Below are 16240 nucleotides of genomic sequence, written 5' to 3' on the forward strand. Positions count from 1 at the left end.
GGCTTTTGGGGGGCAATCCGGAGTGTGTGTGTGTGTGTACGTGTGTGTATGGGTGCGTACGTGTGTGTGGGGGGGTATAGGGCTGTGTATGGGCGCATAGGGGGGTGCATCTGTGCGCACACGTGTGTGTCCGTGTGTCTGCGTGTGCGTGTATGAATTTATACGTGTGTGCATTGTATGTGGGGGTGTGTGAGCGTGTCCGTGTGTGTGTGAGCGTGTCCGTGTGTGTCTGTGTGTGTGTGTGAGTGTGTGAGCGCCGTGTCCCTCCCTCCAGCCACCCCACCCCCGGGGAGGGGAGGGCTGGAGGGGAGGGGGGCTCCGACGGCTCGCCTCGCTCCGGCAGCCCCAGTCTCTCCGGCAAACGTCAGGGAGGTCATTAATAACCAATTAGGAGGGTCAATGAAGCTCATATATAGCCGGGCGGGAGCCGCCGAGCCGCACGGAGCCCGGCCGCCGCCTCGCCCCCATGATGGGCTCGGTGCTGCCCGCCGAAGCCCTGGTGCTCAAACCCGGGCTGAAGCCGCAGGGGCTGGCCCTGGCCGAGGTGATCACGTCGGACATCCTGCACAGCTTCCTCTACGGCCGCTGGAGGAACGTGCTGGGCGAGCAGCTCTTCGAGGAGAAGAGCGGCCCCAAAACCGCTTTCACGGCCGAGGTCCTGGCTCAGTCCTTCTCCGGAGGTGAGTGCCCGGCCCCCGCCACCGCCGCCGTCGGGGCTTCGCCGCCGGCCGCTTTTTGACTCGGGTTTGACCCGAGAAAGTTCCCACCTCGGCCGTGGGGCTGAGAAGGGGCAGGGGAGGGGGTCGGGGCCGCTGCTTTCCCCCGAGCCGCCCCCGGCCGCATTCAGGGCCCCGCACAATGTCTTTTCTCTCGTCCCGGCTCCCTTTTCTCCCCCCCCACCTCCCTCTCGGATTTCTGTTCCTCTCTTAATTTACCGTGAAGGCTAATTCCATTTCCATTCACGATATGTCAACCATCTCATCTCCCCATTTTGTAAGAGGAATTCCTGGGCCCTTTTAAACAAGCCCCCGCGCCATTCAGGCACAATGTACCGCTACAGCATTCCTAAAGGACTAATGAATTTAGAATTAGCAATTTCTTTCTACTTGAGTTTAATGAATGCAGATCACTTTAACGGCATGACAAATTGCTGGATGGGCCGAAATAGACACCATTTAACCCCCTTTCTCAGCCTCGCTCCCTCGCCCGGCCCGGGCCGCTATTCCCAGGTACCGGCTCAATGCCCTGGAGGGGAACCTTGTAGCGCTTTGTAGGAACCCTCCCGGCCCTTTAAAAGCCCCACGGCCCCGGCACAAAGCAGCGCTTTGGGGGTGCCAGCCCGGGGTCCCCGCGCCCCCTTCCCCGGCCCCGGCCCGGGGACAGCGCAGCCGGGCTCGGGGGTTTGGGGAGCGCGGCGGGGATGGGGGGACCCCGGGGCGCTTTGGGGTGCGGGGGGAGGCAGCGGCCGGTCCCTCATCGACCCCTCTCGCCGCCGTCCTCAGAGGTGCAGAAGCTGTCCAGCCTGGTGCTGCCGTCGGAGGTGATCATCGCGCAGAGCTCCATCCCCGGCGAAGGGCTCGGCATCTTCTCCAAGACGTGGATCAAGGCGGGCACGGAGATGGGGCCCTTCACGGGCAGGGTCATCTCGCCCGAGCACGTGGACCTGTGCAAGAACAACAACCTCATGTGGGAGGTAACGGCCCCCCGGGGGGGCTTTGTCCTCAGCTCGGCGTGCCTCAGTTTCCCCCGGCTCTCCCCAGGGCAGGCTGCTTTAGGAGACCCGTGGGGCTGCAGGTGGGTGCGAGGCTCCCGCAGCCCGCCCTCGGAGCATCCCCAAGCCCCCGCTGCTCCTGTCGCACGCTGCGGGGTCACATCCTGCCCTGCTCTGCCTCGTTTGGGGTGAAACCCCCGGCTGGAGGCTCCCTGCAGTGTGCACCGTGGGTGAAACCGGCTCTGCCCATCCCCTGCTTTGTCCCAGCCCCGGTGTTTTTACTCCATGGGTTTTGGGGTGATCCGAGCTGCCAGGACATCACTGTTAGCAGAAAGGGTTTTGCTCAGTGTTTTGGTTTCACCGAGTGCCAGGTTTGCACCGATGGTTATTATTATTTCATGCAGAGTAGAAGCTCGCCTCGCATTTTTTGCCACCCCACAAGGCATCCTCCCACAGGGCCAGCTCCGGCAGGGACCCCGTTCCCCCCGAGGTGGTGGCAGGGTGCTGAGCAGCCCCATCAGGGCTGGGCTCCGCTGAGAAGGGGGCACTGAGGCAGGGAGCCGGGCAGAGAACCAGCCGTGCCCACCCAGCACCACGATCAGGAAGGGTCCGGGCACCTGGGCACCTCCTGTCCGGAGGCAGCAGCTCCTGGCTGCCTGCAGGGTCTCAGCCCCGAGGCCGTGCTGCTTTGGGGGTTGTCCCCAGCCGGGGACGCGATCCCAGAGCATCCCCCAGCGCCGCGATCCCCGTGTGGAGGGGCTTGGACCACCGAGCGCTGTGTGTCCCCCCCCCAGGTCTTCAACGAGGACGGCACGGTGCGGTACTTCATCGATGCCAGCCAGGAGGACCACCGCAGCTGGATGACCTACATCAAATGTGCCCGGAACGAGCAGGAGCAGAACCTGGAGGTGGTGCAGATCGGGAACAGCATCTTCTACAAGGCCATCGAGGTACCCGGGGTCGGAAGGCAACGGGGAGCTGGGAAGCCACCTTTGCGGGTCCCTTTCCTTGTCTGTGGGGCTGCTGCTGGAGCACCCATGGGAGCGCAGGGCACCCAGACCTGTGGGGAAATGTCATTGTGCGGGCTTCAGGGAGGCAGGGAAGCACCCTTCTCTTCTCTGTTCCCTTCTGGTGGGCTCATGGGGTGAGGTGTGCTGAGCACGGGGAGAGCAAACGCTGCCCAAGCTCGTTTTGGGGCATAAAATGCGAAAAGAGCTGCGATCCTGGCTCAGCCAGGGCTTTGGGCAGGAGCAGGGTTTTGATGCTGTCTTTAAAAATGGGATTTTTGCGTGTGCAGAACCTGCTTCAGTGCAGCAGGGAAAAGTCTGGGGGTTCTGTGAGTGCCCGGAGCCGGGTGCTGGCTGCGCTTGGCTCCGCAGCTTTCACCCGGGGGTCGCAGCGGCTCCGGGTGCAAGTGGAGCAGGAGGAGGACGGGGCTGTGGGATCCGGGCAGGGAGTGGCACCGCTGCTGCTGCAGCCATGCCTTGGGCATCCTGCTGTGGGCACTGGCCTCATCCTGCCCAGCTCATCCTCACGCTCCTGTACAACGTGCGGGCAGGTGCTGGGTCCCGGGGACACCCCAGGGTGCGGGGTGAAAGCTGCGGGTGCTGGGATGGAGACGAGCGCCTGGCTACCACAGCAGCATCGTCCCCGTGCCCGTACGTGCCAGCAGCACCATGGTGGGCACCAGCCCTGCTTGTGTGCAACGTCCCCATAAAATGATCCTATTGCAAGAGGAGCTCGGGGAGATGTCAGCGGGCAGCTACCCGGGTTTAGAGCGGCGCGAGGGGACAGCTCCTGCTGCTGCGGGGAGAGGGAGCGTGGTTGGGGAGAGCGCGAGCGCCCGCGGGCATCGTAGGCACGGGCAGCTCCCCCGATCCTTTGGGCTCCTGCAGTGGCTGCCAGAGGAGCAGGAGGGCTGTGGGGCAGGACCACGGCCAGTCCTGCACTGAGCCAGCACCAGGGTTTGGGATCGGTGCAGTGGGATGGGGAAGGCGAGTAGTGGGGTGAGGTTAGAACAGCTCTGCTGCTGCTGCGGGAGGGTGCGTGTCTCACCGGGGTCTGCGAGCAGGAGCCCTGAGCACCTCCGTGCTGCTCTCCTCATCCTGGGGTACCCTTCACAGGCTTTAGCTGCGCCCAGCTTTAAAGGCTGATATTCTTGTGGGCAGCTGTGCCTGGCGTGGTGTTAGCTTAACTGCTTTTTTTTTTCATTAGATCCTGTTGAAGGGTGTAGCTCGGGGTGCGGCTGTGTGTCAGCCCTTGCGGACTTCCCTATGCAGGGCAGTGGGGCAGGTGAGATGAGTATGGGTGGTGCGAGCAGAGGGTTATTGCACAGCGATATCAAATCCACGGGCTCGCTGCCCGTGGCTGGATCATTGGGCACTGGAGCAGAGGAGTTGAATTCCCTCAGCGCAGGCGGTGAAGTTGAGATGTGGAGAGCTGAACCCTGCGTGATGGGGACGTGGGCATGAGAGGTGCCCGTGCCTGGCTGCGGGGCCACGGGGAGGGGAAGGGGCCGGGGCTTTCTTGGTGAGGGAGTGGGGAAGGGGAGCACTGAGGGGCTGAGGAGCTGGGTGGCAGTTTGAGGGGCTGCTTCCTTCGTGGGCTCCCCGTTCCCACCGGTGCCTGGACAGCACACCCGCGTGCACGCACACCCCTGCGGCCCCAAACCCCGCTGCCTGCTCCAACTCCTCAGGGTTTGTGCGCCGAGAAGAAAAGAAAAAGCAGAAGTTTGACTCTTAGGTGACTCTTAGGATTCCTTTTCCACCTGCCTGCCAAAATATTGGGCTTACTGGGTGCCTTCCTCACCATCCAGCATTTGTGTTTTCATGCGGTTTTGCTTGTTCCTGCCCTTACTCGCTGGTTTGCTTTTCCCATCCTCTTCCTCAGCAATTCCAAGTTAGAAAGTACAATATAGGAAAATACTGGAAAATAGGGTGAGAGCCTTGAGCTTTGCCCTTCTATCTGAAGGCCACGAGGTTCTTTGGGGGTAATTTAAATTGTTTTGGGGTGTGTGCATGTGGATGAGCTGCTGGCGTGTGCAGCAGCACACCACGCACATGTACTTTATCCCTCCAGCAATATTTTATTCGTTTATATTAAAAATAATTAACTTTCTGTTAAGAGAAAATGATGCGGAGAAACAGCACGAATTTGGGAGGGGAAGCGGTATCGGCTTCTCCTCCTCAGCCTCTCACCCTGCAGCCCCAGTGAGGTCCTTACGCAGAGGGAGGCTTAAGGATATGGAACCCGATTGCCACTGCTTCCCGGTGCTTCAAATGAGGCACATTTTCAGTGCTCTGGTGATCTTAGATCTGCGTTTCATGGAAATGATGCTTTTCTTGAATCACTCTGCGTATCGAAAGCCGGCCTCTGCAACAGCGGGCTGTTTCTAAATCAGTTTCTCAGCACTAGGAACCTGCAAGGGAAAAAAATACAGCTTGTTTAGGGTTATTTGTTATTGGTGCTGCCTTGTGGATTTGCTCTGGTGTGAGCGCATCCGTGCTCCCAGCCACGGCTGCTTTGCGTGGCGAGGTTGGGCGCCGTTTGCTGGCTGCTCGCTCCAGGGAACAGAGCCATTTCCCCGTGCCGCTGCACCCTCACCTCCCTGAGCTGCAGGGACCCACAGGGGCTGTGCTCTGTCTCTGCCAGGTCACCAGTTGTCACCTTCCTCCCAGGACCTGATGGCAGCGGGATGTTTTAGGGGTGGGGGACGGCCAGTGGGGTCTGCAGTGACCGGCCGAGGATGCGGGTTGAGCCGCCCCATCCCGACACCCCCGTCTGTTTGTCTGTCTCCAGATGATTCCTCCGGATCAGGAGCTGCTGGTCTGGTACGGGAACTCCCACAACACCTTCCTGGGCATCCCGGGTGTGCCGGGGCTGGAAGAGGAGCAGAAGAAGAACAAGCATGGTGAGTAACATCGCGCACACACGGACACGGCATCCGTCTCGTTCTCTGCTCACCCCATCCCCATCTCTGAGGGTGTGGGGCAGGGACCCCCTCAGCTCTCAGGGGACAAACACGGGGACCACGGAGGAGCACAGCACGCCCCATGCTGGGCACACAACCCCACGCAGCTCTCCCTAGCCCCACGATCTTCTTGGGAGAGGCTGATCTGCCTCGGCTGTAATGCAGTGCTCGTCTCCCCCAGGACAGAGCCACGCAGCTGGGGCAGGTCCCTGGGATTTGGGGACCCTCTCCGTGCCGACTTGTCCCTGGCTGGTGCTGGTGCTGCGACCAGCGACTGCTGGGCAGGGAGGAAGGAGCCCTGACGCACTGCGAGAGGCTGAGATGCAGTCATTTATTTTCCTGCTCTGCTTTTAGCAGCACAAACTGTTTTTTTACCCAAATCGCCAGCACAGGCTTTTCCTTCCCTGGGCTTTCACTCTGCCTGTTTCAGTGGTTCCCCAGGGTGCTCATTTATGGGTAGGCAGTGGGTCCTTTTGGGGTGCTGCGCTCAGAGCCGAGCCCCTCTGTGCTCCCTGCTCTGTGTGAGCAGGGTCAGAGCCCAGCAGGGCACGGGGTGAAGCTGGGACTGAGGCAGGTTGCTGCTGGCAGCTCCCCGTCACCCTCCCGTCACCCCTGCTCTCTGCTCCTGGCTGCTTTGGCCACGTAGGTGCAGGAGAAATGAGAGGTAGCCAAAGGAAGGGGAAAGCGCATCCTGTGTGAAATCCTTTCTGCAGGGGAGACGGGTCAGCCTGAGCATCCCCCTCACCTTAATTGGGGTCAGCCTGCTCCCAGCTCTGTCCCCATCCCAAATCCACAAACACCAGCCTGCGGGCACCCACAGCAAGCAGGGGAGAGCCAGCGAGGGCACACGGGGCGGTGATTTAGGGCAGCCAGCACCGTGGGCAACTCGGGAATGGGGGTGAGCCCAAGAGGGCAGCGCCTGACCGCTGCATCTGTCGTCCCCAGAGGATTTCCACGCAGTGGAGACGGGGGCCAGCACCACGGGGCGCATGCGCTGCGTCATCTGCCACCGCGGCTTCAACTCCCGCAGCAACCTGCGCTCCCACATGCGCATCCACACCCTGGACAAGCCCTTCGTGTGCCGCTTCTGCAACCGCCGCTTCAGCCAGTCCTCCACCCTCCGCAACCACGTCCGCTTGCACACCGGCGAGCGGCCCTACAAGTGCCAGGTTTGCCAAAGTGCCTACTCCCAGCTCGCCGGGCTGCGGGCCCACCAGAAAAGCGCCCGTCACCGGCCCCCCAACGCCTCCCTGCAGGCTCACTCCCCCGCCCTGCCCGTGCCCCATCCCGCCTCCCTGGCCCATCACATCCCCACCATGGTGCTGTGAGCCCCCGGCACGGCGGCGGGGGTTTTCGGAAAGCTGCTGCCAACGGGCAAAAGACTGGCGGTGAGACATGCAAGAAGTCGGGAGCCCTTGGCAAAGCTGGGAGGGGCAGAGGCAGGGCTGCTTTGCGTGGTGAGCTGCTTGAATTTAGGAGCATCGCTGGGTGTGTGGGGTGCTCCCCGAGGGTGAGCTGCTTGTCCCCGGGGCTAGCAGGGGGACAGGGGAGAGGGGATGGTGCCTCAACACACAGGGCACGGTGTCTGGCGGGTTTGCTGGTGCACAACAGGAGGGCAGCCTCAAGGCCATGCCTGGATGAATCGCACCTGGGTTTTACAGACAATTTGACAGAAAGAAAAAAACCTTCGTGCCCCCTTGTTACTGTCCCAGCAAGCGGCCAGCAGAGAGACGTGGCACGGCCCTGCTGGAGCCATCAGCTTTCTCTCTGCTGGCCCTTCCCAAGGGACAGATTTCCCTCCTGATTCAGCAAACGGCCGTGTTTCCCCCCGAGCTGCGTTCAGCCCCGCTGTCTGCCTTCCTCCAGCCCACGGTGATGGGGTTGGGGTGCCGTGATGAAGGGGACAAGCCAAGGGACACTCCCAGCGCGATGTGCCCACCGGCAATGCCCAGCCACGGGCAGGTTTTGTGGGGTGCTGCTCCAGCATCGCTGCCCCTCGCTCCCTGCAGCCCCGAGGGAACATTTCGGGTTTCCTTCTGCTGCCCTCTGGGGACAGAAATCCCGTCCCTGGGCCAGCTCCGTCCCCAAGGACAGCTCTAAGCGCCCTCTGGAGTCCTGCCACATGCGAGAGGAGCCGTGTATCATAAGGCTTGGAAGAAGGTATTCTAATATTAATTATAAGTCTAAGGTGTATAAAGTTCTCACAAACCGTGTTTTACTTCCGAAAAAAAAAAAAAAAAAGAAAAAAGAAAAAGAAAAAATCTGTCACTTTAACTTTGTAAATATTTATGTAAAACATTATTTACAAAACTTTGATATTATATATTATTTGATTGTATATGTACACAGTGTAAATACATTTGTACCTCTCTCTTGTATTCTAAATAAAAATTACTTGGAACATTTATCATTTAGAAGATGGATAGTTTTGAGGGCTTTATTTTTGCTCCATGCTGGGTGGAAGAATGTAGTGGGCAGGAAGAGTTAGTTTCAAATAACGTGAGGCAAGTAAGTGGCAAAAAAGACATAGCACTGGGTGTTAGACCAGGCTCTGAGAAGAGGAAACATCGGCTCAGGGAAACAAAAACCCTTCTGCAGGTCGAAAGAGAAGGGATGCGTTCACGCTAGTACCAGATGGGGTGGCACTAGTTGGGCTGGTACCCGCCTGCCTCCACTTTACAGTCTGTTTGGAAGAAAAACTGTTGATATCTTTTAGTATCTTCTCTGAAATGATAGTCATATTTCAGCTGATAGAGGCTACAGTTGCAAGCCTTGCTTGAAATATTTGATTTTGGTCCTGAGGAAGCAAAGCATTCAGGGAAGGTCAGCCCTGGCTTCTCTTTTCCCCTGTATTTTCTCAGCAGCTCTGAGACGCTAACTGGCGTTTGAAGGAAATGCGTAAAACTTCCACACAATTGTGTTATTTAACGCTAGAGAAGCTCTGCTAAGGGTGAATCCTTCAGCCCTCGTTTAAGCCGAGGCTTTCGCTTGGGGGCTGGCAGTGCCGTGTAACGGGGTCAGTGCTCAGCACCTCCACACCCTGGTGTGAGGAGCTGTTCCTGGCGCCTTTATTTCACCTTGGGAGACGATAACAGCATTGTCTCTGAAAAAAATGGGAAATAATCTGCATGTACACACACACATAAGCAGAAATTAAGAGCCTGGGGGCCCTGCTCTCCCTCAGGTTGAACGTTTTGCTACAGTGCTGAGGGGCTGGAGTCGGGGGGCTCCATGCCGGGGCTGCCCCCCCCGCCTCAGCACCTCAGAGGCCTGGCACAGCGGTGAAGGCGCCCTGCCCTCACTAAACATGGCCGCCCTCTCCCCTTCGATCCCAACGCAGTGAAGCCCCCGCCTCCCGGTCGTGCCAGCAACCAAAATGGCCGCCCGGCGCGAAGGCGGTGCCACACCTGACGCTGGCCCCCCCCCCCTCCCTTCACGGCGGCCCTCACTCAAGATGGCGGCGCCCACGCCTCAGGCGCGCCGCTTTCTGCCAGCAGCCAAGATGGCGGCCGGAAGGCGCGTGTGGAAGGGGGAGCCGGCGCCGCACCGCCCGTCCCCAAGATGGCGGCGGTCGCCATGAGGTTGCCGGTGGCCCGCAAGGCGGTGGCGCCGAGCGGGTCGCGGGGCGAAGAGAAGCACCTGGTGGCGCCGGGGGACACCATCACCACAGACACGGGCTACATGAGGTGGGGAGGCGGAGGAAGCGGCGGGGAGGTGACCGGTAGCCGGTGCGGGGCTGTCTTCAGGTGCCTGTTCCCTCCACAGGGGCCATGGCACCTACGTGGATGAGGAGAAGCTGATCGCCTCGGTGGCCGGTGCTGTGGAGAGGGTGAACAAGCTGGTGTGTGTCAAGGCACTGAAGACCAGGTGAGCACCTCAGTCTTGGCTACGGCGTGGGTGGTGCGGGAGGCAAGGTGTGGGTGGTTGCTGTGGGGAAAGATGGGATTAATAATGAATAAACTGCTGTCTGTGCCCCCGCCAGGTACAACGGCGAAGTCGGCGACATCGTGGTTGGGAGGATCACGGAGGTAAAGCCTGCAGGCGCGGTTTTAGGGGGGTCCTAAAAGCGTGCTGCTGTCTGGGCGTTGTGGTGCCTGGCGCTGCGGGACAGCCGAGTGCTTGCAGGGTTGGATGTGATGCTCCTACAGTCTAAAAAGAACTGAATAAAACCCATACTGAGAACAGAGAAGAATATATTTGGTTACAGAAGCACTGTTAGCATGTGTTTTTTCAAAAAGGTGAAGCTAAAAGTAGGCTGCGGTGCTGTCTCAACTCCCGCTTGTCTCAGTGCTGGTGGAAGCACTTGTGCAGGCCCTGGGGTGGGATGTCGTGGTCACGTCGCTGCTCGTGGCCTTTCGGTGTGAAGCTGTCAGGCACTGAAGACCTTTCTCATTTTCTGAGTGTACAGCAATAGAACTTTTCTTTTCCAGGTTCAGCAGAAACGATGGAAAGTGGAAACCAATTCCAGGCTAGATTCAGTCTTGTTGCTGTCGTCTATGAATTTACCTGGTGGGGAACTGGTGAGTGCAGTTTGTGCAGAGATGTGCCAGAGCCCTGTCTTCTGTTTTCACAGCAGAAAGCTCTGGAGCCCTTCCCACAGTTAGCACATGAGTAGTGTTGGTTTTTTTTGTGCCTGTAGGAGAGTCTGCAGTGCTCTAATAAACTTCAACTTTTAGGGTTATTTGGACATAAACGCTTCCATGATTTAAAGGTGTGCTGACCAGTTTACCTGAGTTCCCTTGGTGACCAGATTGCGTTTTTCACAGCATCCTAAAGAGATGCTAAAGAGATGGTGTCCCCCCCCTAGTGTAGGTATTAATTAACGTTTGCTAATTCTGAGTGCTGTGTAACTTTTCTGTCATTGTTCTTTTCAGAGAAGGAGATCGGCAGAAGACGAGCTTGCGATGAGGGACTATCTGCAGGAAGGGGACCTCATCAGTGTATCCTTGCACTGCTTGCACTCAAACAGAAGAGTCAGGGGGCACAGGGGGAACAGCTAGACCTCGGCCAGCCTGGCTGACACGGAGAACTCTCTGCTGTGGGCAGCCAGTTGCTCTTGGCACTGAGCAGCAGTAGGGAGCTTGTTTCCTTGACTGGCCCTGACAGGCAGAGGTCCAGTCTGTGTTCTCTGATGGGGCTGTATCGCTGCACACCCGGAGTCTGAAATACGGGAAGGTAAGTTGCTCAAAAGCACTTGGTCTTGGCCTAATTTTGTTCAATTTGGCTTTGAAGAGTTTACCAAATGGCATAACTGGCTGGAATTGGCAGCAGTTTAGAGCTTTTTATCTGATGGCATCTGCGTGCTACAAAAAGAGGGGTATGAGAAGGGTGGAAAAAAGAGATCTCCCTTTGGGGAGAGCTCTGGTGAAGGGTACCATTTAGCATATCAGAGAGTTATAGCTAGGCTAGTGGTCCTGTGTTAGAAGGCCAGGCCTTTCTTAAATATAACACAACTCTATCCACGTCAGTAGAATTTATTTGATTTATATCAAGGTAACAATATAGGCCAAAGCACAATTTGGACTTTTGGGGAGATATTTAAGAAAAGCTCTGGAGAAGAACAAGGTGTTATAACCCATTTGTGCAGGTTAGGAAGAGGCTTAGCTCCCACGCTGGAGCACAAAACAGAGTTCCCCAATGCAGAGAGCGCGCGCTTTGAGCTGCTGCTGTCACTGTTACGGCTTGTGAGTCCTGTTTTCCCCCACTAGCTGCTTGGGAGCTGAAACCCAGGGAGAAAAATCTTCTGGCTCAAACTTCATCGTTCCTCTTCTGCAGGTCATTGCCCCTGTGACTTGTTTCTCACTCCAGGGCTCTATTTTAGGCTTTAGGCAGTCGGCATTTATCTCTGGTTTGGCGCACTGAAATAAGCCAAGGGGCCATTGGAGTGCAGGCTGCAGTCAGGATTACTAGACCGAGGGTATTAGCACTTAAAAGATGAAAGCGAAGTGTGCTTATTGCACAAAGGGTGAAGGACAGCAACTGGATTAAGAGGGAAAGTGTTCTTCTAAATTGGGCCTCTCAGTCCTCATTTTTCTGCAGGAATGGTTGAAGTCTAGTTACGATCGAGATATTATTAACATTTGTGCTAAGCACTTAGAGTATTCTTCATCTTCAAAGGACTGCACAGGCATTAGCTAATCCTCCCAGCACTCCCAGAGGCAGGCAGGTTTTATATTCACTGTTTCACAGGAAAGGATGTTAAAACTGGTCAGTTCTTAGCCCAAAAATGGAGTGCATGCCAGTGACTTGATGTTAGCCGTGGTGGCTCGTATCTCAGGCTGAGTATCGTGGTCTCTTCTGCAGCTTGGCCAGGGTGTGCTCGTTCAGGTCTCGCCCTCCCTTGTGAAACGCCAGAAGACTCACTTCCACGACTTGCCCTGTGGTGCATCCGTGATCCTCGGCAACAACGGTTTCATCTGGATCTACCCAACCACGGAGCAGAAAGATGAAGAGGCAGGGGGCTTCACCACCAACCTAGAGGTGAGAGGACACGGAGGATGACGAACCATGTTCTACCAGTGGTGCTTTGCTAGTTTAATGTGGTCCAAGAGGCACATCAATAACTTGAGGCTTTCAAGAAACGGGTTTTAGTTCTGTGGCAAAACGTTCTTTACAGTAGGTTTGCATTATTTTCCTGTGTATTCATCTCTTTTTTTTGTCTGTCCTTCCTCAGCCAGTTCCCTTGTCCGACCGGGAGGTGATCTCACGGCTCCGAAACTGCATTGTGGCTCTGGCTACTCAGAAGATGATGCTCTTTGACACTAGCATCCTGTATTGCTATGAGGCATCCCTTTCTCATCAGGTACAGAAGCCAGTGTCGTGTACTTTATTCCACACTCTGGGGAGGGATTGGAAAGGCTGCATCAGTTGCTGCTGAAGTTAATAAGTTATGTGCTAGGGCTTTTTATCTTTCCAAAGGATTTTGTAGTGAGTGATAATATGAACTTCTCCCTTACACATGACATAAATTGCCTTGGGACATTTTCAGGAATAGTTTGAAGGGTTCTGGCTCTGGCAAAGCCCACCTATTTCTATAGAGAAATAGTTAATTTTTAGATACGCGTTGTTTATCTCTTGCTGGGTAGGATTATGGACCATCTGTGATCCCTGTGAAAACAGCATTGCATTAGAGTTTGCATGAGGCTAAGGTGCATTTTGAGAGCAAGTGAAAAAGCAAGCCTTGTGTATCATACAGAGCCTGGCCTTCTGTTTATAGCAATTCTGCACGTGCTGAATGCTCCCTCGGTTTGAGCTCTTGCTGTTGCACACCTTTGCTCCGTGAGTTTGTAGGTTCTGCCAGGACAGTCATTAGCAGTTCTCCTGTCATAAATGGCTAAGATCTGAAGTGGCTTTTTCTTTCATCTACAGGGGCAGTACACGCAGCTAGATGGGGTGTTCTTTTGAACTCTGCTTCTGGTTAAGATGTTTTTTCCCTTCCCAAATACTGGTTTATGGCCTTCAGTAAAGGTTGGGAGTTGTTAGTAGATTCTCCTTTGATTTCTTATGGTCTTTATATGAAATAGTAGGCTGGCAAAGTTAACTTGGAGTGCGATGGTAGTTGTTCTTTGGTGCCAATGTTACTCTTCTTTCCACTCCAGATCAAGGATATTCTCAAACCAGAGGTGATGGAGGAGATTGTTCTGGAAACCCGGCAGAGGCTGTTGGATCTGGAGGGATAGTGTCAGAAGCGGTTATTTGAAGCCCCACCATGGCAGCTTTTGATCCTCAGTATTTTTTTTTTTTCAGTGTTTTAGTCCCAGGCATTCATTCCATACTTCAGAAATTACCAAAATTGCTCATTTTAACTCCTTGGATACCTCCTGAGCCCTTTTAGTACCATAGTACTAAACAGTACTGGAGTACAATAGCCTTTTAGTACAGCAGTACATATCTGACCTTTATGAAGACACAGATACAACGGGGACGTGCCTTGTTGCTGTGTCTAGTGCCCCTGAATTTGGTGTTGAACAATAGAGAGGAAGGGATGTGTTTTGTGATTGGTGTCTTCCTTCCCAAAGGCTTTTAAATTGTTTTTAATTTTTCTTTATTGTAATGCAGATCTGCCAGTTTGTCCTTTTGACTTAGAGTTTTTGCAGTCTCAAAGAAAGAAAATAAAAAGTACAAGTCCTTAGAGGAAAGGAGCGGCTAACCACATTGTGGGTTTAGATTTTCATGGTTTATATGTCTCAAGGGTTTGAGACTGGACGTGGCTGTCCGCATGACCCAGGTAGCCATAGGCAAGCAGTGTCTTCTCAGTCTGTGTGCATCCTGCCAGTCCCTTTTATATGCCTGATGTGGCAAGCTCATCCTCTGAAGAGGCTCTGTTACTGTTTTCTATTAAATATTTTGTATTTCAATAAATTTTTTTTTGAAACAGAGGTAGTTGTTCAGGAGCATGTGCGTTGGTTTATCCTCCTCCAGAATGAATTCAGTCTAACTAGAGAACTACAGTTGGCTTAAGTTTCCTTGTGCCAGGACACTTGGAGTGGTTGCAGTGTCCTGGTGCCTCCCCTTCCACCGTTGCTCTTCATCCCTAAAACCAGAACTTGACCTTCATCATCAGCACGTCTTCCAGGCAGGGTAAGTGTGTAAGTAGATTGCCTGGCACTGTTCACAGTGGCTTTCTCTCAACATTGCTTCACTGCAAGATGCCGTGGAAAGGTGAGTTGTGCCGCTGTGTCAGGGCTGGGGGAGGCAGGGAGCCCAGCAAGACACTGGCCTGAGGGCCTTGGTTAAAGGTGGGCATGCTGAGCCAGATGTTGTCACTCGCCTTCCCTGTATAGAATGGACGTGATGCTTTTATTTTGATGTCCTGTCAGATCTCTGATGCTGTGTTAGAACTGTTTGTTTTATATGTGTATTGTGTGTGTGTGTATAAATATAGTTGTTTCGTATTAGAGCTGCTTGCACTACGATGTTATAGTTGTTAAAAAGGATGAAAAATCAAAAAGTCTATCCCAATTCCCCCTGAATCTAATCCTAATGTTTCAAGTTCTCATGCTTGCCTCAGGCAAAAGGAGAAAAAAAAATTGCTCACTCTTTTCCTGGGAACAAGAAATATCCTTCCTCGCTTTTCATCTGGTGCAGACTGCTCTGCCTGTGGTCCAGAGTAAGCACTAGGTGGCAGCTTCAGATCATGTTTGTAGTAATCTTCAGCAGCTTTGCTTCATTTCTTTCCAAATAACAAGGGCTGGATGTCTGCCACCAGCGCTGCTACCTAAACACTTAGTAGAGCATTATGGAGCTCAGTGGCTAAGGACAAGCAAGGACATGGGTAATCCATTCTGCTGCTGCAAAACTCAAACTTCAGCCCTTGCTGCCTCTGTGAAATCGTACTTAATTCCTAGGGCTGTGACAGTGGAACATTCCATGCAAAATCCAGCAATTGGTTATTTCTGAGTTCTGCAAGGATTCCTTAGGAAATATTAGAACAATTGCATCCTCAAGATGACTTGGGGAGGTTGAAGACTAAAGCCTGGTGGTGACATTTTCGGGTCTGTATATAAAGCTGCTACCAGCGTTGTCTGCATCAACATGGATGGGAACAGCACAGAGAATGAAAGTTTCAGCAGTCTCTGCATCTTCCAATTAGAAAAATACCTTTTTTTTTCTTTTTTTTTTTTTCTATCCCTCTGCTGTAGTGTAGCAGCTGTTTATCTTACTACTGTTTGGGGAGACGGGGGTTTCTGCTGTGAGGCATCTATGGGGACGTACAGGCAATGAGATAGTGTCTGATGTTCCCTTTTCTGAAAGCATTTTTGAAGGCTATTGAGTTATCTGTATTTCATCCAGTAGCACTCTTTTTGTCTCTGCTACTTAACTATGTCAGGTAAAGGGCAAAAAAAGATGAAGAGACTGTACTGCACCACCTCCCAGAGAGATCTGATACCTGGAAATGGTTCTGCTGGTCTCTTAGATGAACGCAAAATGTTCCTCTGTCCTTCAGCAACCTCTCTGCAGGCATCTAACAGGTCAGGAAGGATCTGGGGGTGGGTTAGGAGGCTCTTGAAAGCACCGTCAGTAATGTGGTAGAAGTGCTCTCAATTGTGGGCTGTCAGACCTGCAAGGTGAGACAGTGCCAGGTTCTGATAGCGTGAATCTCAGGAAAAGGGAGCTGGTGTCTCTGCAGCAAGATGTGCCTGCACAGATGAGTTCCCTTCTTTGTATGTTTTTCCTTATTTTTTTTCTACACAGCAGCATCTTTTTAAAACTATGCTCCATGTCCAGGCTTCTCATGCTAATCCTGTCTTCCCAGCATGAACTTTGGCTGCTTATTCTCAATAAATGAATATTTAACCTGAGAAACAATGAGCTAGATCTAGACTGCTTCATCTGCACACTGCAGCATTCCTGATATCTTGGCCTCGGGAATGTGTTAAACAGGGAAGGACGTGGGACTCATCCAGTTACGTGCTCCCAGATTCCTGACAGTTCTGTTTTTCAACCTGTGAACAGGAGCACAAGCAGGAAAGGTTTGCTTATTGATCACTTCTGATCTGTGCGGGGAAATGGGGGTCCTGGCGTTTTTCTCCATGGCCACAAGAGGTCATTGCTGCTCT

General features: G+C 54.2%; 2 protein-coding genes across 2 annotated transcripts; both read left to right on the forward strand.

Moving 5' to 3' along the window:
- The first annotated feature begins 288 nt into the window (after positions 1-288).
- On the forward strand, positions 289-7922 carry PRDM12 (PR/SET domain 12). Its single transcript, XM_032200366.1, has 5 exons — positions 289-680; positions 1503-1693; positions 2506-2661; positions 5510-5621; positions 6627-7922. The coding sequence occupies exons 1-5, from the start codon at positions 467-469 to the stop codon at positions 7007-7009; spliced, it is 1056 nt and encodes a 351-aa protein (XP_032056257.1). The 5' UTR covers positions 289-466; the 3' UTR covers positions 7010-7922.
- Positions 7923-9209: 1287 nt separating this feature from the next.
- Positions 9210-14060, forward strand: EXOSC2 (exosome component 2). The gene is made up of 9 exons (XM_032200574.1): positions 9210-9367; positions 9447-9548; positions 9664-9709; positions 10112-10201; positions 10556-10621; positions 10788-10856; positions 11985-12161; positions 12355-12483; positions 13280-14060. Exons 1-9 carry the CDS (start codon positions 9243-9245, stop codon positions 13358-13360), a joined length of 885 nt encoding a protein of 294 aa, XP_032056465.1. The 5' UTR covers positions 9210-9242; the 3' UTR covers positions 13361-14060.
- The last annotated feature ends 2180 nt before the right edge of the window (positions 14061-16240 follow it).

The sequence above is a fragment of the Aythya fuligula genome, chromosome 19 (assembly GCF_009819795.1).
Source record: "Aythya fuligula isolate bAytFul2 chromosome 19, bAytFul2.pri, whole genome shotgun sequence".
Lineage (NCBI taxonomy): Eukaryota > Metazoa > Chordata > Aves > Anseriformes > Anatidae > Aythya > Aythya fuligula.